This window comes from Coregonus lavaretus, assembly GCF_964263955.1.
Source record: "Coregonus lavaretus genome assembly, chromosome: 26".
Lineage (NCBI taxonomy): Eukaryota > Metazoa > Chordata > Actinopteri > Salmoniformes > Salmonidae > Coregonus > Coregonus lavaretus.
In genome coordinates this window covers 16639337-16660981 of record NC_140013.1, presented here as the reverse complement: position 1 = coordinate 16660981, position 21645 = coordinate 16639337, and the positions used below count along the sequence as shown (strand labels likewise).

Sequence of the window (21645 nt, the reverse complement as noted above, 5' to 3'; positions counted from 1 at the left end):
TGTTACAGTTAACCCTGCTACAGGCCATTACTAAAACAATCACTCTCAATCTCAACAGTATGTATGTTCCAATCATGATCCCTGTCAAAAAAGGGAACCTTAATATATTTTGTGTATCATCATATAGTGTTTTTAATCATTTTACTATGTGGCTGACGTCTAATGCATTTTAAAGGGACAGTTCACCCAAATTACTAATTGCATTATGGTTTTCTTACCCTGTAAGCGGTCTTCGGACAAGGAGAGACAGCAATCCATGCTTTGGTTTTGTTTACCTGAATGCATTTGGTGACTGTCCAAAAACATTCAAGTTTATATCCCCCAAATTAGCATGTTTTAAATGTCATGCTCAAATATTCCCAATGTGTAGCTCAATAAATGTAGTTTAGGATGATGTGTAACATATACATTTTGAATAAAGATTTATTTGGAAATGAGCACTGGCTTTGATGACACATGCTGTATATACAAACAGCACTCCCAGAGAGTAAATCATCTCTTAGCTTCCTATAAATACCAACTGTTTTAAACAATAGTCTAACCATACTGTACAGTTGGCATGGTTAATAGATAAAGGATATATAACAATAAAAACTCAATAGCAGTGTTCTGTCATATTGTGGCTCATGAGTGTTGGCAGGTGAAAGTGCAGGTTGATCTTGGCAGATCAGGATTAACAATGTGTAACAGGGGATTTCCACAGAGGATTGTTAATCAGGCACTTGGCATGAGAGTAGGGGGACTTTGGAACCCTGAACACACCCTAGCATTTATTTGGCTTGGACACATTCCTTTTCACCTGAGTGAGTGCTGACAGTCAGTTCATCTGGACAGGATAAAACCAATTTTTTTGTATTATTTTTTGTTTATTTAAGTTGAGAAATTGTATGGAACAAATGGTGTGGTACTTGGTAATTGTTTCATTATCCTTTTCATTGTGTATTTATGTTGCATGCTCTTGCAAATCCAGACTGTCCAGACAAAAGAAGAAAGAAAATATTATGCTCAGAATGAAAGACGTGCAAAAAGGGAGCTGTAAGGAGGACGCAAGGAGGCAACATAATACAAAATAAATGTTACTCAGGTACATAACTGATTATATAAAATGGAGGGTGGTTCCTTATCTCAAAGAGCCCAATATCCCCAATATCATTCTAATGCATTGAGTTCATCAAGTCCATAGAGATCTAATTAAATAGAAAATACTGAGAGACCAGACAGACTCATTTCAAAGTATGATTAAGGTAGGGAATTCAAGAAGTCCATTTGTAATTTGACTGAACTATCCCTTTTATGTTAGTGGGACCACTTTCAGTTGCTTATGAATGATTTGTGAGGCATTCATAGGCCTTATAAAAGAGACAGTTAGATGAGCTGAACATGATAGGCGATGAGGTTGGGGTTCTATATGAGGGACGATGCCTGCTTTGTTTTGAAAAGCTGCACACTGTTCTTGGGGAGCTACCTTTTCATACAATGAATATCCTTTGTTTGTACCTAAAACCCTGCCTCCCCTCCACTCCCAACAATGCCAGAAACCAAAACAGTACCAAACCACCTTGTCACATTTGTCAATCAAGGTGTAAGACAACTAATTTAGACCATTGAGCACCACAGCTAACTTTTCCAATTGGCTGGTATAGAAACCCAGGAACCTATGAGCTGCTAGTAAGAGTTTTAAATATCATATGGGGCCCAAGGTTTAAATAGTATGTATTTTCTTTCATATACTGTACTTTGGGTGTTTGATTGAGCCTTCCTGGAGCGTGAGATGGGCAAGTTTGTACTTTTGGGACTATTCCATTGGTTCAATTGTGCCAAACAAGCTCAATGAAGCACATCTAATGCATCTGAAAAAAATTACAAATACTATTTGACAGTAGTGATGACATCTGGGCCCAACATTTAATTGTAGCTCATAATGTAGGCCCTATAGATTTCTTTAATTTCATATGAAGTTCAGCATCAACTCGAGGTCACGAGAAAGGGCCATATTTGAAGGCCCCTCTTTCAACTATTTGACTATCCTTGTGTGCAGTGTTTGCAATTGCTTCCCTCCTCCTCCCCTTCTCCGCCTTCAGTCTACTATCTCATAGGTTCTTTGGAGGATCTTCTGATGACACGATAAACACTAGCGTTACCTGCAGCCGTTGGCTTCCTCTCCCCCTGAATCCTCATTATTAACTCCATGCTAATGAATGAGAGCACACCCAGACATGCTTCAGCTCAGCTTGTATAAAATAGAAAAAGGTGCTCAACTGAGGATTTAGAAATCCAATGAGAAACATCTTACCCCAGGACCCTCCACAAGATCACTATCGCAGAAAACTGGTTGGTTCATGAGTTGGACGTCATAAGAGGTCAAGGATCACAGCAGGTATGTGCTGCATTATGCCTGCAGCCTGCATACATGAGAAGGTTTTGATTTTGGATGTGGGCTTATGCTACAATAATCATGGCTGCTGCTGCTGCTGCCGCTCCAACAGAATATTTATAATAGAAGAGAGGAGAGTGATCATAAACTTCTGGGGGGGAAATAGTCATAGTTATAAGCAGCTGTAATAAATGTACATTAATACATTCTGATTAGGGTGCGCATTTGGCAGGCACTGGATTATGCTTTCCAACACGCAAAATTGTTGTCTCTGCCTCGGATCCTCCGAGGCGGAGACAAAGCAGGGTTGAGCATGGTTAGAAGTAGGCCTGCCTGTCCAAAATGAACATATCGTTACATATCACCAAAAACATTCACCAATAAAAGAAAACTACTGAATAAGGATTTCATGTTTTTATGACACTCAACAGGTCATAGGGAGCTTGATAAGCGTGCACGAATTTTGCGTGTTGGAAAGCATAATCCAGTGCCTGCCAAATGCGGAGGAAGGTGTGCTCGGAGGGTAGAGTGGAGACAGGCTTCTCTTGAGTCGGATATGACCTGTTGTGACGTGACTTGCGTCTGCCTCCATGGAAGACCATATTCCACATCAAGAACAGTCAATGTTAACCTTATTGTTTTCTTTTTCTTCTGTTTTCATAGGGGTTTTTTGATAATTTTTGTAATGACAAGGACTATAAAAAAATATTGTAAATCATTATCAGTTGTCTATTGTCATTTATCTTGGTTTATTGGACATTTTTATTTGGGTCCAACAAGAGGCTGGTCTTAGCAGTAAATATGATTAAATAACTTGATTTATCTATTTCAGTTAATGTTTCTAACTAAGCTTCGGTGTGCATCTGAACAGGAAAACTAAATAGTGAGTTGAAGGGGATGATGCTGCTAATTTCCTTTGGGTAGGCTTTTCAATTAATTTACTAAATTAATGCATCCATAAGAAAATATATACTGTCTTGTAAAAAAAACAGGATGACATCATTAGAATTGTGTGTGTATATATATAACACAGTCAATAACTAAGTAGATAGCGCTAAGCCCACACATATCCAACATTTACCCAAACTCCGGAATTCTAAAACCATTCTTCCAATCATATCAAAGACAAAAACTCGGAGGAAACTCCGACCGCAAACACTCCGAAATGCAAAGCAGGCCTACATCTCAAAACAGGTGCCACAAGTGCCACAAGTGCCAACGTTTGACATCGAGTTACAGACATTGTTTTGACTGTACATTCTACTGTATTTACACAGAAAACAAAGACCGAATGGATATTCAAAGGTAGCACATCTCTGAACTTGACATATCACGCCTGAAGTAGCTGTCCTCCGCAGGCGAGGCGTATACATAGTCTGTTGTGCCATAAGGTGCGTATTCTGGAGTGGAGACGCTCGCCTGGAGGTTGCAGTTCTGGTAGTGGTAGAGCTCTGGAACAAACCCATAACTCGAGTCCAGCCTCGTCGGAGAGTTGTAACACGACGAAGAGTATGACTCCTGTGGCGAATAACTATTGTAATCGACCGGACTTGGCATATTCAGGGAACCTGATGGTGAGCTGGGAGACTGAAAAAACAAGCCAGAGGAGAAGTGCATTAATATTGTTGTACAGAATAACAAAACCATGTCCTATTCCAAGCCAAATCTCTCAATGAACAAACAGTCTGAGCTTTGTCAAATATTTAAACTGACCGTGGATAATTGCAAAGACAGGAGATTGCGCAACTGAATTTGAATAAAGCATACCATGCCATGGCCGTAATAGCCCATATTCGGGGAGTGATTTTCCTGGCACAAAAGTTTTGTTGAGGTAGCGGGATACGGAATACCACTGCTGTAGATCTCGTTGGGCATCATCATGCTTATCAATTGTTGATTATCGAAGCTCTCCATCTGGACGTTGCTGTCTGTAATGGCCTGCGGCTGAAAGATGCAGTTGGAATTCATCTCTTCAGGGACATAATCAAAATAATGGCCTATAAGAATGAACGAGAAGGACCAGTGAGAGGGTGCATACATAAACACATGCAGGGAGACATTTAAATAAGTGAAGACTCCAGAAGTGATGTCACGGCACCACCAGCCAACAGCTAAAAAACAAATTTGAATGCAAGTTTATAAAAAGGTCCCAGTACACTGCACTTTAGGAATGTAGGTCAGTGTCAATTGTATAGAAAAGAAATATGTTTCAACTATTCTGCTGTGGTCGTTGATACTCCATGTAAGTGTCAATCTAGATATTTTACCTGACCGAATCTGATGTTCAATTCAGACGCTCCGACTATATTTTATAATAGGCTTATGTGATGGATTTTACAGCTATTTAGCTATTTGCATATATGATGCATAATACATTGCCTTCTGTCTTTTGGATCGAAGCTTGTTTATTTGATGATGGTTTTCTGCAACGCCCCCACTAGACATTTAAAATGGCATGTCATGTACTTTAATGTAGGCTACATCTATTTTCGTTAACAGGTTTGGATGCAGTCACGAGCATTATTTTTTAGTATAGAACATTGATTCTGGACCTTCCATGGTGATGCTTTGCCGAACTAAGATTTTGGGATCAAGATAATGTCAGACAATGGAATGCTATATAGAAATTCTGATTTATTTGGACATATTTGAACTTACCTGGCAAGGAGGAGGAGACGCAAACATCCTGACTCACCAAGCTCTGGGATTTCTATTCATTTAGGAAAATAAAAAATAAAGGGAGACAGAGAGGAAACATAAGTGCCCATTCATTTGCAACAGTTCGATTTTTTGGCTGGTTCTTTTTCATCCCGGGAGAATGACGCATTTAGTATCTTCAACTAACAAGTAGCCTACCACCCACTGTATAGCACAATAATGGCATTTGTAGATTTTTTATTCTTCTTCTTCTTCATTTCGGAGGGTTGATTGAGTGCGTGTGTGTGTGTGCGTGTGCGTGCACGTGCGCGCGTCTGTGTGTGTGTGTGAGAGAGAGAGAGAGAGAGAGAGAGAGAGAGAGAGAGAGAGATCTTTTTCACTTGCTTTGGCAATGTAAACATATGTTTCCCATGCCAATAAAGCCCTTAAATTGGGGAGAGAGAGCGAGAGAGAGAGATCCAATAACTATTAGCCTATAGTATGTGTGATCAATTAAGGGAGTGGCTCCAATAATAATAATAATATGCCATTTAGCAGACGCTTTTATCCAAAGTGACTTACAGTCATGCGTGCATACATTTTTTTGTGTGTATGGGTGGTCCCGGGGATCGAACCCACTACCTTGGCGTTACAAGCGCCGTGCTCTACCAGCTGAGCTACAGAGGACCACAAGCGTCATCTTTGCCATATGTTCATATACATATACGTCATTTAGCAGACGCTCTTATCCAGAGCGACTTACAGTTAGTGCATACATTATTCTTTTTTATTTTCATACTGCCCCCCCGTGGGAATCGAACCCACAACCCTGGCGTTGCAAACGCCATGCTCTACCAACTGAGCTACCTCCCTGCCGGCCATTCCCTCCCCTACCCTGGACAACGCTGGGCCAATTGTGCGCCGCCCCATTGGTCTCCCGGTTGCGGCCGGCTACAGCAGAGCCTGGATTCGAACCAGGATCTCTAGTGGCACAGCTAGCACTGCGATGCAGTGCCTTAGACCACTGCGCCACTCGGGATAATTAATAATAATATTATCCCGCCACTCGGGATAATAATGTTCCGTCATTATTGTTCTGATTGTAATATTGTCAATTGCCATATGAATATAAGAACATCTAAAACAGCTTGAACAGTCCCTACATTAAAGAATGTCCCACTGTTACTGCTAAACGATCATCAATTGATAGGCTACTAGAGAGCAGACCTGATGGTCAATCATTAATGAGGCATGCAACTTCGTGTTTGGGGTAAGGTTGGTGGCTGTTGCGGGAATTGAGGAAGTTATTGCAATGGAGATTTCATGGAGAGAGCAACACCTCCAATTATGCTGAAACTGTGTGTGTGTGTGTGTGTGTGTGTGTGTGTGTGTGTGTGTCTGTGTGTGTGTGTGTGCGCGCGCGCACGGCCCCCGGCGCGTACGTCCTTGCGCGCCAGAGAGAGCGAGACGAGAGAGAGTGTGAAGTGATAATTACCATTCTAACGGTTTTAATTGGTGTCTGGAGAGCTCTCCGCTGTTGCAGCAACTCTTTAACCGTTGTCTTCACCCGCACGCCCTGGTAAACCTTTGACTTATCTGTCGAAAGAGAAAAACATGGTGTCGATGTTTACTGTAAACAAACTTGAATTGTCCCAACCCTGCCACTCTCGAGCACTTTCACTGCCTGCTGCACACTTTCACTCAACAATTTAGTTAGGCCTACTTAATAATTAAAAAAACATTGGAATATTATTAAAAACACATTTCAATATCACTATAAGATGGTTTTGATCAGGGTATTTCATGCAATGTATTACACCTAGACTTATTTGTGAATTTCAATCGAATTATGCAATATAATATGAACAAATGGCTGTCCTTATGCATCGCTCAAATGTTGCCCAAGTTATTGTATCAAAGTTGCCCATGCGAAAGCGAGAAGTGTCCTAATATTGTCCTACATAGGTCTATATTCTCTGTAGCCTACCTCTGCGTGAACCTCGCACGGTAGAGACAGGGTTTCGAATTTCACAGTCAATACAGTGGGCTTGCCTTCACACTCATTTCAAGCACCAGGGAAAGCTGTGCTAAAATGCTATTGTGAATGTAACCTTTCGATTTTATTTGGATAATATGTTTATTTTAATTCTATACATAGGACTAAAACACAGGTTAAACGTTGCGATCCATGAAAAGGGGCTGATCATATTCCGTGAAAGTAGGGAAGTGAAGTTAGGCTACAGGTAAAGCGGGCAAACAGCGGCCTAGTAAGAGTCAATAACAAAGAAACCAAAGGACTCCACAAATCCGGCAAAAATAAGGTGAAAATGGAAGACTTCGCTTGAGAAATTCAAATCCATTATAAAAGTAAGTTACTTTTACGCTCCGTACTTAGCCTACATATCGTTGGTAGGCTATGGGATAACAATATGAGCTTTAGCCTACCGGAGGGTAAAATAAAAGTTGTTTTGATTTTGATGATATAATCATTCCGGTTAGCCCATCGAAGCCCCAAGCCTGACAATTACGCAGAAAAACCATTTAGCTTTCTGTAAAACTCATCCGTCGAAGCAGGGCTGCATTTGAAATGAAATTGCAGACTAATGTAGGCTATCAAAACATAGCCTACTGTAAATTATCGGGTAATTGAACTGTAATAGACGGATAGGTTAGAGCCGTTGCCTATACTCACTCTAAACACATGTTCAATGTTTTAGTGCAGGAGCCTAGCTTTTGGATTTTTATGCTAAAATGAACGGTACTTATATATGTACGCCTTCGATTGTATGTCATGGCTTTACTTCTAACTATAAAGGGGTAAAATGTTCTACTCCAATGACCAAAGTCATTACAGAAACGACGCCACACATTGGTAGAACTCATTAAGGCAGTCAGAGACTGTCTCAGGAGTGGAAAGTTGGCGGTAAAGGTGATTCGATAATAGCAGCTGCCGGCAGAATCTAAAGAGGTGTGCTTGGCTGTCAAACCCATCCTTTTAAATATTCATATACTGAAATGTCAGATCATGATTTGTCTTAAATGAGGCAAATAGTAAAGCTACCCAAAATACACATCCCACTACTGCTTAAAATGACCATTTGTAAGTTTACATATTACCGTGTAATTACAATGACTACAATTACAGTTGAATCGACAAGAATAATGCAAATAAAATCGCGTTTGAGTTGAGTTATCCTTACACCCTAACGTGGACGAAGTGGCCAAAAGTAGTGATGTTTAAGAAATAAGCTAAACACTATTTTAAAACGTTGTTCGATTAAATTGCTAAGTATTGTAATAGAAAATAGCATACATCATGCAGGTAATAGGCATTAATCCACATGAGGTCATTGTTGAAGATTAGTTTCCATCACTCTTTAGTTAAAACACATTTACATTTACATTTACGTCATTTACGAGTTCCATACTTTTTTTCATCAGAACCTCGCAGTTTCCACAGAAGCTGAAACAACATGTTGTGCAATGTCAATTATTTCCAATCGTTTTGTTCTAACATTTCTATTTCTTTCTTTCTTTCAGGAGGAACGTAAAAGAGAACCATGATCCGAAGAAAAAATAATTATAAACTTACCAGACATGTTGTAAAAATTAAGAAAGAGTCCTGGAAGAAGAGCAGTTGTGAGATTCCACAATGTCCTTTTTTGGCTCAGTTATATGGGCTATAACGAAATATTCATAAAAGTCACACAAATTCTCAACACACAAGTCTTAAAACTGTCTCTGAGCATACAATAATATCCTAATATAGCTAGGGATATATTAGTTTGTGAAATTTTCTTTCCATGCCTACTTTTTAAAACCCCTAGAACTCAATGATTTGACAATGATTTGATTGCGCGTTACTTTCAATTTGAATATTCAAAGGCTACTCAAAAATACAGATTGTTCAGTATAAATCAGTACATATGCACTTAAAATAACATCCCATTTAATAGAATATAATAATATTTTATACCCAAACCAAAAAGAAATGGACATTTTAAACATTTTATCCATCTTTTGCCAATCTGGCCATCAGTCCCCCTTCATAATGAGGCACTACAGGAAAGTAACGGTTAGATGTCCTATCTAAACATGACCAACAATTACACATCGCAGATCATATGTATTTCAGAATGGATAAGCACATCAACACGTTATCACCATACATTTTTAGTCTGATTTTAAACAAGAAACTATTAAATGTCTAGGTTATGGGCGTGGCATATGGTAGCAGCCATGTCTGCCATCACCTACTCCATTGCTCCCTCAGCAAGTGCATGCTCCCCATCACTGGAGCTCACATCACCCACGTGTTACCAATTGTATTATAGTTGTTTTAGCATTATTTAGTTTAGTTACATTAATTATGTCAATTATTCATATAAATATAAAGACTGAAAGTTTCAGCCATTCACTTGTCAAACCTGATTTGACATCCCAGGGCTTGGCTACTTTATACAAATTGAGAAAACTTTTACAAATGGATTACAATGCAAAAATTCTGTTTACATATGTCTGATATAATTTCAACTCAATGACAAGACTCCTTGATTAGTCTACTTGTATAGCCTAGGCCTACTTAGATGTGGGCAAAGTATTTTCAATTGATAAACTAATTGGAATAGGGTTACTGTCCATGCCTGTTTTAATGTATAAGAGTTCACAACTTAATACATATGATATGAACAAACCACATGTTATCAGAAGGCAATTTTCACTCAAATCTTTTAAGAAAACATGAGCACATTGCTTTAGAGAAACCGTTTCCTAGAGATGTTCTTCCATTGCCATTGTGAGCCTACATTACATTTGAATAACAATTTACAAACATATCAAACAATGAACACTAACATATACCTAGTTTTAATTAAAAAAGCTTAGATTCAGTTTTGGGGTATCGATCTATCATTATCCTCATTCATATATTGAGAAAATGCACATACTATCTTCCCAATACAATCTATGGCCTTTCCTGATTTATACTGGTAGGGGCCTATACAATGATCCCTATTATCGCAGTGCTAACTGTGCCACTAGAGATCCTGGTTCGAATCCAGGCTCTGTCGCAGCCGGCCGCGACCGGGAGACTCATGGGCGGCGCACAATTGGCCCAGCGTCGTCCAGGGTAGGGGAGGGAGTGGCCGGCAGGGATGTAGCTCAGTTGATAGAGCATGGCGTTTGCAACGCCAGGGTTGTGGGTTCAATTCCCACGGGGGGCCAGGATAAAAAAATATGTTTTCACTAACTGTAAGTCGCTCTGGATAAGAGCGTCTGCTAAATGACGTAAATGTAATTATGTAGGCCTAAAGCCCGTCATCTCCACTGGGTAGTTGTATTGACCAACTTCTCACCTTCCATAAAGTAGGACATAGGCCCATTATCCAAACTACCAAGAATATTATGCTAGTGCTCTCCTATAATATCTAACGTTTCGCTTTTTATTTATTTATTTATTTCTGGCGTTGCAATTTCCTCCCCGTGAAATACGCTGAGACCGTAAGAGACGAGGTAACATGAAATAACAGCGCCATCTAGTGTAGGATATACGTAAGTAGGCTCTCCCTCTTAATTCGATTTAGTGGTGGCAGAAAAAAATAAGTCAACAAACGGAAAAGTCTTTCTCGTGTGTAATTTTAGCAAAAAATATGTTTAATTTTCATGCATTAATTGCAGTCTCTTTTATTATATTGGATTCATAATAAACATTCTACTACCCAATACATTATCAATGTTGTTTATTTCTTGAAATGAAAAGCCAAACACAGGAAACATTGATTCATCAGAGAAACTGGGAGTATGGTAAATCACTTGCACCCATTGACCAAGTCAGTGTCTCTAAATGTAAAATATTCAGGTGTAGATTCCCATTCAATTCTTGAAGTATTCTGTGGATGGTCATCTCTGATTGTCTTTCATTATATTCAATAATTTTCTTTGAGTTGTCACTGCTGCCTATTACTACTAACGAATGCTTTGCAACAAGCTACTAAAAGATACAAAAGATAAACAAAAAAAAACTACAAATTCATTACCAAAGCGTCATAGAGTAAAGAGTAACATGAAGCAGATACAGTTTGACAAACTCTGATTTGGTTATTAAAGCAGACAACAAGATGATATTAAGTAAAGAAGAAGGTTAAAGTAAAACAACCTTTAGCAAAAATAAAGATCTTATTGGAATACACATGTTCATCGGAATTGTTGCAATGACAGTATATACATTAAAATGATGTTTTTCTAATATAATGACTATATGAAAACACCTCTATTTCAAACATTTGAACACAGGCAAAGTCATCCTAGGTCTAACCACTGAATCATAAATGCTCCTTTACATTATCAAGTGCCCATGCAAATGGTTCCCCCTGGGCACAGAGGTCAATTCAATGTTAAAATAATAAAATACTATGCCATTTAGCAGACACTTTTATCCAAAGCGACTTACAGTCATGCGTGCATACATATTTTTTTTTGTGTATGGGCGGTCCCAGGGATCGAACCCACTACCTTGGCGTTACAAGCGCCGTGCTCTACCAGCTGAGCTACAGAGGACCACATTGATGCAACCAGTGTGTGCCCAGTGAGTTAATTCTTACATACTCTTACTGTATATCACCAGGGGACTTAGGAGGGTCAAATAAGTCAAAGTTGTACTTTGTGGACTTTGCTCATCTCTTTATAGAAGTACAAAGTCAAATATTTGGATCACAAGGAGCTGAATCGCTTGCATCAGCATTGTTTTGGTTTTCTGTGAAGGACAGGTTGTTTCCAAATGGACTTAATAAGACCTCAGAATCTCATATGGTGACCAAGAGCTTTCGCCATCTTCTTTCACCCACGAGTGAGTGTCACTATGTGTGGCGAGAGTACTGTCAGAGTCCTCATTAGCTAGACGGGCCATCTTGGAGGCTAGGTCATTGGAAACAGTCATATAGGAAGGGCATGTGAAAGTGGAGGCGGCAGGGTAAGAGGTCTGGTAGTGTACTTCTTCCAGAGGGTGAAGGGCATAGGGCTGTGCCGAGCCAATGGAGGAGCTGCGGGTGGAGTAGCGGTACTGTGAGGGGCTCCTGGGAGGGTCGGGGCTGGGCAGGGAGACTGGAACAGAGGTCAGGCCATCTGCACACAAGCCCTCTCCCTGGGTCACTGGGTCTGCCACTGGCTGCTCCCACAAATCTCTCTGCAGGAGCAACAGACAGAGGAAAGGATAGAGATGTGTTAGAGATGATGGAAAAATTACTATTTTTTGTTGGTATTGCAGATTGCGGAATGCCCTAAGATGTATGTGTAAAGGAGTTGGTTTGGAACCATGCTCGTGTGATGATTAACCTTGCTGGAGACCTGAAGACGTGTTGGCTCCCTGAGCTAATGTCTGGGTTTTATCTCAGTGGGCTAACAAAGTCTTGTAGCACACAGATCTGGGTTCAAACCCCAATCATTTAAATAGGAACCCACTTGTGGAATATTATTGATTTTTTCCTTCATGCTTGTGTGAAATGTGTGCTCATTTGGATGTACCCTACCCGCTCCAGCCTCCATCCCTATTCTCACATCACATAAAACACAATAACACATACGACCTGTTTCCTGGATTTAGCCTAGCCTTGAACACACTTCTTAGTCCAGGACTTTAAACCATATTTGAGAAACTGGCCCATAATGTGAAGCCATAGCTCGACAGTCCCATTCTATCACCAGCACTGACCACTGACAGAGTGCCTTACCAGGAGGAAGTGGGGGGACTCTCCGGAGAAAGGTGGTAGCAGAGTGGACAGGGCTGAGCTGGGGAAGATGGAGCTCCCTCCGGTGGTGAAGGCTGCACTGCGGTAGTCTCCAAACGTTTCCGGGTAGTAGCTGTCTATGAAGGAGGAGTAGCCCGACATGGCCGATGGGTCACAACCCAGAGGCTTGCCCCCAAGGGATGAGGAGTAGACATCGGCTGAGAACTGCTTGGGGGAGAAGTCTGAGTCGGAGATGAAGGGTCGCCTCATGCCGTAGTAGCCAGGGATCATGTGAGACCCTGTTGTAAAGGGAACCAGGAAGAAAACATTAGTAACAAGTGGTCCTGTGTGGCTCGGTTGGTAGAGCATGGTGCCTGCAATGTCAGGATCGTGGGGTGCGATTACGGCTGGGGCCACCCAAAATGTATGCACACACTACTGTAAGTCACTTTGGATAAAAGTGTCTGCTTAATGGCAAAAAATATACAGTACCAGTCAAATTCTGGACACACACTTTATCCTTCTCATAGGCCTCACTTAGAGTTGGACCTGAAAGGACAGCCCAGCTCTAACCTGAAGTAGTTTTTTGGTTAATAATAATAATAATAATATGCCATTTAGCAGACACTTTTATCCAAAGCGACTTACAGTCATGCGTGCATACATTTTTTTTTTTGTGTGTATGGGTGGTCCCGGGGATCGAACCCACTACCTTAGCGTTACAAGCGCCGTGCTCTACCAGCTGAGCTACAGTTGTTCTTACAAATCAAATAAAAGTTTATTGGTCGCGTACACAGATTTGCAGATGTTATGCCTGTGTTTCTAGCTCCAACCGTGCAGTAATACCTAGCAATAATAAAATAAAACACAATGCACACAATACAGTGAGGGAAAAAAGTATTTGATCCCCTGCTGACTTTGTACGTTTGCCCACTGACAAAGACATGATCAGTCTATAATTTTAATGGTAGGTTTATTTGAATAGTAAGAGACAGAATAACAACAACAAAATCCAGAAAAACACATGTCAAAAATGTTATAAATTGATTTGCATTTTAATGAGGGAAATAAGTATTTGACCCCTCTGCAAAACATGACTCAGTACTTGGTGGCAAAACCCTTGTTAGCAATCACAGAGGTCAGACGTTTCTTGTAGTGGGCCACCAGGTTTGCACACATCTCAGGAGGGATTTTGTCCCACTCCTCTTTGCAGATCTTTCTCCAAGTCATTAGGGATTCGAGGCTGACATTTGGCAACTCGAACCTTCAGCTCCCTCCACAGATTTTCTCTGGGATTAAGGTCTGGAGACTGGATAGGGCACTCCAGGACCTTAATGTGCTTCTTCTTGAGCCACTCCTTTGTTGCCTTGGCCATGTGTTTTGGGTCATTGTCATACTGGAATACCCATCCACGACCCATTTTCAATGCCCTGGCTGAGGGAAGGAGGTTCTCACCCAAGATTTGACGGTACATGGCCCCGTCCATTGTCCCTTTGATGCGGTGAAGTTGTCCTGTCCCCTTAGCAGAAAACATTTTCCACCTCCATGTTTGATGGTGGGGATGGTGTTCTTGGGGTCATAGGCAGCATTCCTCCTCCTCCAAACACGGCGAGTTGAGTTCCTGCCAAAGAGCTCGATTTTGGTCTCATTTGACCACAACACTTTCACCCAGTTCTCCTCTGAATCATTCAGATGTTCATTGGCAAACTTCAGACGGGCCTGTATATGTGCTTTCTTGAGCAGGGGGACCTTGCGGGCGCTGCAGGATTTCAGTCCTTCACGGCGTAGTGTGTTACCAATTGTTTTTTTGGTGACTATGGTCCCAGCTACCTTGAGATCATTGACAAGATCCTCCTGTGTAGTTCTGGGCTGATTCCTCACTGTTCTCATGATCATTGCAACTCCACGAGGTGAGATCTTGCATGGAACCCCAGGCAGAGGGAGATTGACAGTTATTTTGTATTTCTTCCATTTGCGAATAATCGCACCAACTGTTGTCACCTTCTCACCAAGCTGCTTGGTGATGGTCTTGTAGCCCATTCCAGCCTTGTGTAGGTCTACAATCTTGTCCCTGACATCCTTGGAGAGCTCTTTGGTCTTGGCCATGGTGGAGAGTTTGGAATCTGATTGATTGATTGCTTCTGTGGACAGGTGTCTTTTACACAGGTAACAAGCTGAGATTAGGAGCACTCCCTTTAAGAGTGTGCTCCTAATCTCAGCTCATTACCTGTATAAAAGACACCTGGGAGCCAGACATCTTTCTGATTGAGAGGGGATCAAATACTTATTTCCCTCATTAAAATGCAAATCAATTGATAACATTTTTGACATGCGTTTTTCTGGATTTTTGTTGTTGTTATTCTGTCTCTCACTGTTCAAATAAACCTACCATTCAAATTATAGACTGATCATTTCTTTGTCAGTGGGCAAACGTACAAAATCAGCAGGGGATCAAATACTTTTTTCCCTCACTGTATATACCTTAAAAAATGTTTTTTAAAGAAATACCAGAGACTATATATATTAAGTGTGCCTTGAATTCTAAATAAATCACAGACAGTGTCACCAGCAAACACCCCCACACCATAAGACCTCCTCCTCCATGCTTTACGGTGGGAAATACACATGCAGAAATTATCCGTTCACCCACACCGCGTCTCACAAAGCCACGGCGGTAGGAACCAGAAATCTCCAATCAAGACCAAAGGACACATTTCCACCGGTCTAATGTCCATTGCTCATGTTTCTTGGCCCAAGCAAGTCTCCTTCTTATTGGTGTCCTTTAGTGGTGATTTCTTTGCAGCAATATGACCATGAAGGCCTGATTCACACAGTCTCCTCTGAACAGTTGTTTTTGAGGTGTGTCTGTTACTTGAACTCTATGAATCATTTATTTGGGCTGCAATTTCTGAGGCTGGTATCTCTAATGAACTTATCCTCTGCAGCAGAGGTAACTCTGGGTCTTCCATTCCTGTGGCGGTCCTCATGAGAGCCAGTTTCATCATAGAGCTTGATGGTTTTTGCGACTGCACTTGAAGAAACTTTCAAAGTTCTTGACATTTTCTGTATTAACTGACCTTCATGTCTTAAAGTATTGATGGACTGTTGTTTCTGTTTTCTTATTTGAGCTGTTCTTGCCATAATATGGACTTGGTCTTTTATCAAATATGGCTGTCTTCTGTATACCTTGTCACAACACAACTGATTGGCTCAAATGCATTAGGAAGGAAAGAAATTCCACAAATTAACTTTTAAGAAGGTACACCTGTTAATTGGAATGCATTCCAGGTGACTACCTCATGAAGCTGGTTGAGAGAATGCCAAGAGTGTGCAAAGCTGTCATCAATATAAAATATATTTTGATTTGTTTAACACTTTCTTGGTTACTACATGATTCCATATGTGTTATTTCATAGTTTTGATGCCTTAACTATTATTCTACAATGTAAAATATTTTAAAAATAAAGAAAACCCTTGAATGAGTAGGTGTGTCAAACTTTTGACTGGTGGTATATATATGAATGGTTTGTACACTTTACTTACAGCCTGCAGGTAGGGGGATACCTAGTCAGTTGAACAACTGAATGCAATCAATGGAAATGTGTCTTCTACATTCAGCCCAACCCTTGAGAATCAGAGATTTGCTGGGGGCTGCCTTAACTGACATCTTCAGCCCCAGGGGAACAGTTGTAGGGGTTAGCTGCCTTGCTCAAGGGCAGAACGGGAGATTTTTTCAATTTGCCAGCAACCTTTCGGTTATTGTCCCAATGCTCTAACCGCTAGGCGACCTGCCGCCTCATCTACCTGATCTGCCTCCCCATCTAGGCGACCTGCCACCCAGGTACAATGCATTATGGTGGTTTTAATGCATTGTAAGATTTGTCCTAAATATATATGACACCCTTATATTGTGATATTATAATCTCATAAAATCTTGACTAAATAACAAAAATTTAGAGTCAGTAAAAAAAATCCTACATAGAGAGGCATAAAATATTATAAATCTTATGAAGGCTCATAAATGCTTAGAACTAATAAGTAATGAAGCCTTATACCTGCAGGAAAATGTTTCTAGTGGGCAGTAGCTATCAGAACAAAGCATACAGTATAAGTGGAGTACACATTCAAAGCTCTGGTGGTTACTGTTAACATTGAAAATATTGTGCCTGGCCTTTCCACAAGCCTTCACCATTGAATGGGTTTTATTCTACTTTTTCAGAACATTACCTGTAAATGTGACATTTAAACATTTTTGTCTATAATACTGTACTTCCCTTACTTCAAACACTATTGTAATGAATACACGGACAGAGTGGTAAGATCCAATCGCAGAATAGCGATGCTTTATTAGAGTACAGACAAGGGTATAGCTTAATCGTGGTCGGGCGGGCTGTGGTCAAAACCGGGCAAGGCATAGACAGGCAGAGGTACCAAAGGAGCGGGCTTAGTCGTAGTCGAGGGCACCGGCACAGGATCAGAGCACGGTAATCACTGGGGTAGACAAGCAGAGGATTAAGCAATTCGGGGAGTCAAACAAGGCACAGGTCGGATACACGGTTAATCAAAACAAACTCTCTCTCTCTCTCTCTCTCTCTCTCTCTCTCTCTCTCTCTCTCTCTCTCTCTCTCTCTCTCTCTCTCTCTCTCTCTCTCTCTCTCTCTCTCTCTCTCTCTCTCTCTCTCTCTCTCTCTCTCTCTCTCTCTCTCTCTCTCTCTCTCTCTCTCTCTCTCTCTCTCTCTCTCTCTCTCTCTCTCTCTCTCTCTCTCTCTCTCTCTCTCTCTCTCTCTCTCTCTCTCTCTCTCTCTCTCTCTCTCTGAACAAAACGCTTAGCAAGTCACAAAGGAACAATACCTCGCACCGACTGAACCTCTGAGCACACCTTATATCCTACCCTAATTACGGACAGGTGTGCTCAGAACTCAGGTGAACCAGATCGAGTCTGATGACTCCCCCTCTCTGTAGATCGGGGAAGTGTCAGTCTCTGTCTAGACCCAGCCAACCCCTTACAACTATTAGGAGAGTTGGTAGGTCAATGGGACTTATCAAAATGACATAATTTATCCAGAGAGTTTTCTCACCTGGCATTTGGACAAATGATGATTGGCTGGATGTTCCTCCCTACAAATGAAAGAACAGACAAACATAAAAGCCTGGATCCATGGCATTATGAAAACAGGTCTGATTCTGGTAACACATAACATGCCACGTTCTGAGGACAAGCCGAAACGGATGTCAGTGTGTGGTATATTAAGACATGTTGGTATGATATAAAGAAGCTTCAAGAAATTCAACTTATATCCAAGTGAGGGTAACACTTTATTTGGATAGTCCATCTGTAGATGCTCTACAGACTATCTACATTCTTAGAAGAAAAGGTGCTAAGTAGAACAATATAGGATTCTTCGGTTTGTCCTCATTGGGGAACACTTTTTGGTGCTAGGTAGGGTTCTACACTGAAAAAATATATAAACGCAACATGTAAAGTGGTGGTCCCATGTTTCATGAGCTGAAATAAAACATCCAAGAAATGTTCCATTCGCACAAAAAGCTTATTTCTCTCAAATGTTGTGCACAAATTTGTTTACATCCCTGTTAGGGAGGATTTCTCCTTTACCAAGATAATCCATCAACCTGACAGGTGTGGCATATCAACAAGTTAATTAAACTGCATGATCATTACACAGGTGCACCTTGTGCTGGGTACAATAAAAGACCACTCTAAAATGTGCAGTTTTGTCACACAACACAATGCCACAGATGTCTGAAGTTTTGAGGGAGTGTGCAATTGGCATGCTGACTACAGGAATGTCCACCAGAGCTGTTGCCAGAAAATGTTATGTTAATTTCTCTACCAGAAATTAACATACCATTTTCAACGTCATTTTAGAGAATTTGGAAGTATTTCAAACCTGACTCACAACCGCAGACCACATGTATGGCATTGTGTGGGCAAGCTGTTCGCTGATGTCAACGTTGTGAACAGAGTGCCCCATGGGATTATGGTATGGGCAGGCATAAGCTATGGACAACGAACACTATTTCATTTTATCTTTGGCAATTTGAATGCACAGAGAGACCATGACGATATCCTGAGGCCCACTGTCGTGCCATTCATCCGCCACCATCACCTCATGTTTCAGCATGATAATGCACAGCCCCAGGTCACAAGGAACTATACACAATTCCTGGAAGCTGAAAATGTCCCAGTTCTTCCATGCATACTCAGCAGACATGTCACCAATTGAGCATGTTTGGGATGCTCTGGATCGACATGTATGAAGCGTGTTCTCGCCAATATCCAGCAACTTCACACAGCCATTGAAGAGGAGTGGGACAACATTCCACAGGCCACAGTCAACAGCCTGCTCAACTCTATGCAAATGAGATGTATCACGCTGCATGAGGCAAATGGTGGTCACACCAGAAATTGACTTTTTTTTATCCACGCCTCTACCTTTTTCTTAAGGGTATCTGTGACCAACAGATGCATATCTGTATTCCCAGTCATGTGAAATCCATAGATTAGGGCCTAATTAATTTATTTCAATTGATTGATTTCCTTATACAGTTGTAGTCGGAAGTTTACATACTCCTTAGCCAAATACATTTAAACTCAGTTTTTCACAATTACTGACATTTAATCCTAGTAAAAAATCCCTGTCTTAGGTCAGTTAGGAACACCACTTTATTTTAAGAATGTGAAATGTCAGAATAATAGTAAAGAGAATGATTTATTTCAGCTTTTATATCTTTCATCACATTCCCAGTGGCCCAGAAGTTTAAATACACTCAATTAGTATTTGGTAGCATTGCCTATAAAGGGTTTAACTTGGGTCAAACGTTTCGGGTAGCCTTCCACAAGCTTCCCAAAATAAGTTGGGTGAATTCTGGCCCATTGGGTCAGGTTCGTAGGCCTCCTTGCTCGCACACGCTTTTTCAGTTCTGCTCACAAATGTTCTATAGGATTGAGGTCAGGGCTTTGTGATGGCCACTCCAATACCTTGACTTTGTTGTCCTTGTGCCATTTTGCCACAACTTTGGAAGTATGCTTGGGGTTATTTTCCATTTGGAAGACCCATTTGCGACCAAGCTTTAACTTCCTGACTGATGTCTTGAGATGTTGCTTCAATATATCCCCATAATGTTCCTTCTTCATGATGCCATCTATTTTGTGAAGTGCACCAGTCCCTCCTGCAGCAAAGCACCCCTACAGCATGATGCTGCCACCCCCATGCTTCACGGTTGGGATGGTGTTCTTCGGCTTGCAAGCAACCCCCTTTTTCCTCCAAACATAACGATGGTCATTATGGCCAAACAGTTCTATTTTTGTTGCAAACCGTAGTCTGGCTTTTTTATGGCGGTTTTGGAGCAGTGGCTTCTTCCTTGCTGAGCGGCCTTTCAGGTTATGTCGATATAGGACTTGTTTTACTTAGGATATAAATACTTTTGTACCTGTTTCCTCCAGGATCTTCACAAGGTCCTTTGCTGTTGTTCTGGGATTGATTTGCACTTTTCACACCAAAGTACGTTCATCTCTAGGAGACAGAACGCGTCTTCTTCCTGAGTGGTATAATGGCAGCATGGTCCCATGGTGTTTATACTTGCGTACTATTGTTTGTACAGATGAACGTGGTACCTTCAGGCGTTTGGAAATTGCTCCCAAGGATGAACCAGACTTGTGGAGGTCTACAATATGTTTTCTAAGGTCTTGGCTGATTTCTTTGGATTTTCCCATGATGTCAAGCAAAGAGGCACTGAGTTTGAAGGTAGGCCTTGAAATACATCCACAGGTACACCTCCAATGGACTCAAATGATGTCAATTAGCCTATCAGAAGCTTCTAAAGCCATGACATCAATTTCTGGAATTTTCCAAGCTGTTTAAAGGCACAGTCAACTTAGTGTATGTAATCTTCTGACCCACTGGAATTGTGATACAGTGACTTATAAGATAAATATTGTCTGTAAACAATTGTTGGAAAAATGACTTGTGTCATGCACAAAGTAGATGTCCTAACCGACTTGCCAAAACTATAGTTTGATAAAAAGAAATGTGTGGAGTGGTTGAAAAACTAGTTTTAATGACTCCAACCTAAGTGTATGTAAACTTCCGACTTCAACTGTATGAACTGTAACTCAGTCAAATCAGTGCTTAATTTGTGCCTCTCATTTTTGCACTGTTTCGTTCCGGGACCTATTTGGCCGGATCCAGCACCTCTCATGGCATGAAAAATAATTTTCACTTTTTGCAATGTAAAAATTATAATAAAAGCGATCAAAGTTAATTTGAGTTGACTCTTCGTTAGTTATCCCCCCAGCACGGGCCTGATAATTCTGGTTGTTCCGGCCCGGCCTGGTTTATGGTTTGCGCAACATTGTAACCTATGTTTGAGACCAACGCGTGGCTGTGGCTTTATGAGAAGCACGCCTGTGTCTCTCACAGAACTGGAACGAGATTAACTTTTTATGATCTCTCTCCTTCTCTCTGCTCTGACAGACATGAATGAGCCTGCAACTCTCATCTCTCCAGCGTTGCACTTCATCATTTATTTCCTTATATAATCATAGCCGTGCGAAGGGTTCTGGAGGATCTGCAGCACTCCTTAAAAATTGAAATACATTTGACAAACTTATAGAGGTACTGCTGTCTGTTCAGAAATAAATGAAATAATTCAGAATATCCTACTATAACATGAGAAAGCATATAATTTTGCCACAGAGGATCTTTAAAAAAAATGTGTCTAGCTGTGGAGTGTAGCCCAATAACAAGGCATAGCCTACAGTCGGGAATGTGCGGCAAATCTGTCAGTGAACAAACAGCATGCAGACAAAACAGGCCTTTCGCAATACTTCAAATATAATCGCTGGAAAACACAGGTTGGAAAGCAAATGGCTCCAGCTGAAAAGAGTAGACT

At 41.0% G+C, this 21645-nt stretch overlaps 2 protein-coding genes across 2 annotated transcripts in view; both read right to left on the bottom strand.

Annotated features, from left to right (window-relative positions):
* Positions 1-3033: 3033 nt before the first annotated feature.
* On the bottom strand, positions 3034-7018 carry LOC311101383 (uncharacterized protein). Its single transcript, XM_084142516.1, has 5 exons — positions 6999-7018; positions 6507-6607; positions 5033-5084; positions 4142-4371; positions 3034-3961 (listed from the first exon to the last, which is right to left on the bottom strand). Exons 2-5 carry the CDS (start codon positions 6507-6509, stop codon positions 3674-3676), a joined length of 573 nt encoding a protein of 190 aa, XP_083998642.1. The 5' UTR covers positions 6510-6607; positions 6999-7018; the 3' UTR covers positions 3034-3673.
* Positions 7019-11792: 4774 nt separating this feature from the next.
* pou2af2 (POU class 2 homeobox associating factor 2) overlaps positions 11793-21645 on the bottom strand; it is a gene marked incomplete at both ends in the record, with an annotated part of 50440 nt that continues 40587 nt past the window's right edge. The window contains 3 exons of the mRNA XM_084142677.1: positions 11793-12191; positions 12736-13031; positions 17811-17850. Of these exons, the coding sequence (XP_083998803.1) occupies positions 11793-12191; positions 12736-13031; positions 17811-17850 (735 nt within the window). The remainder of the gene's footprint in view (positions 12192-12735; positions 13032-17810; positions 17851-21645) is intronic.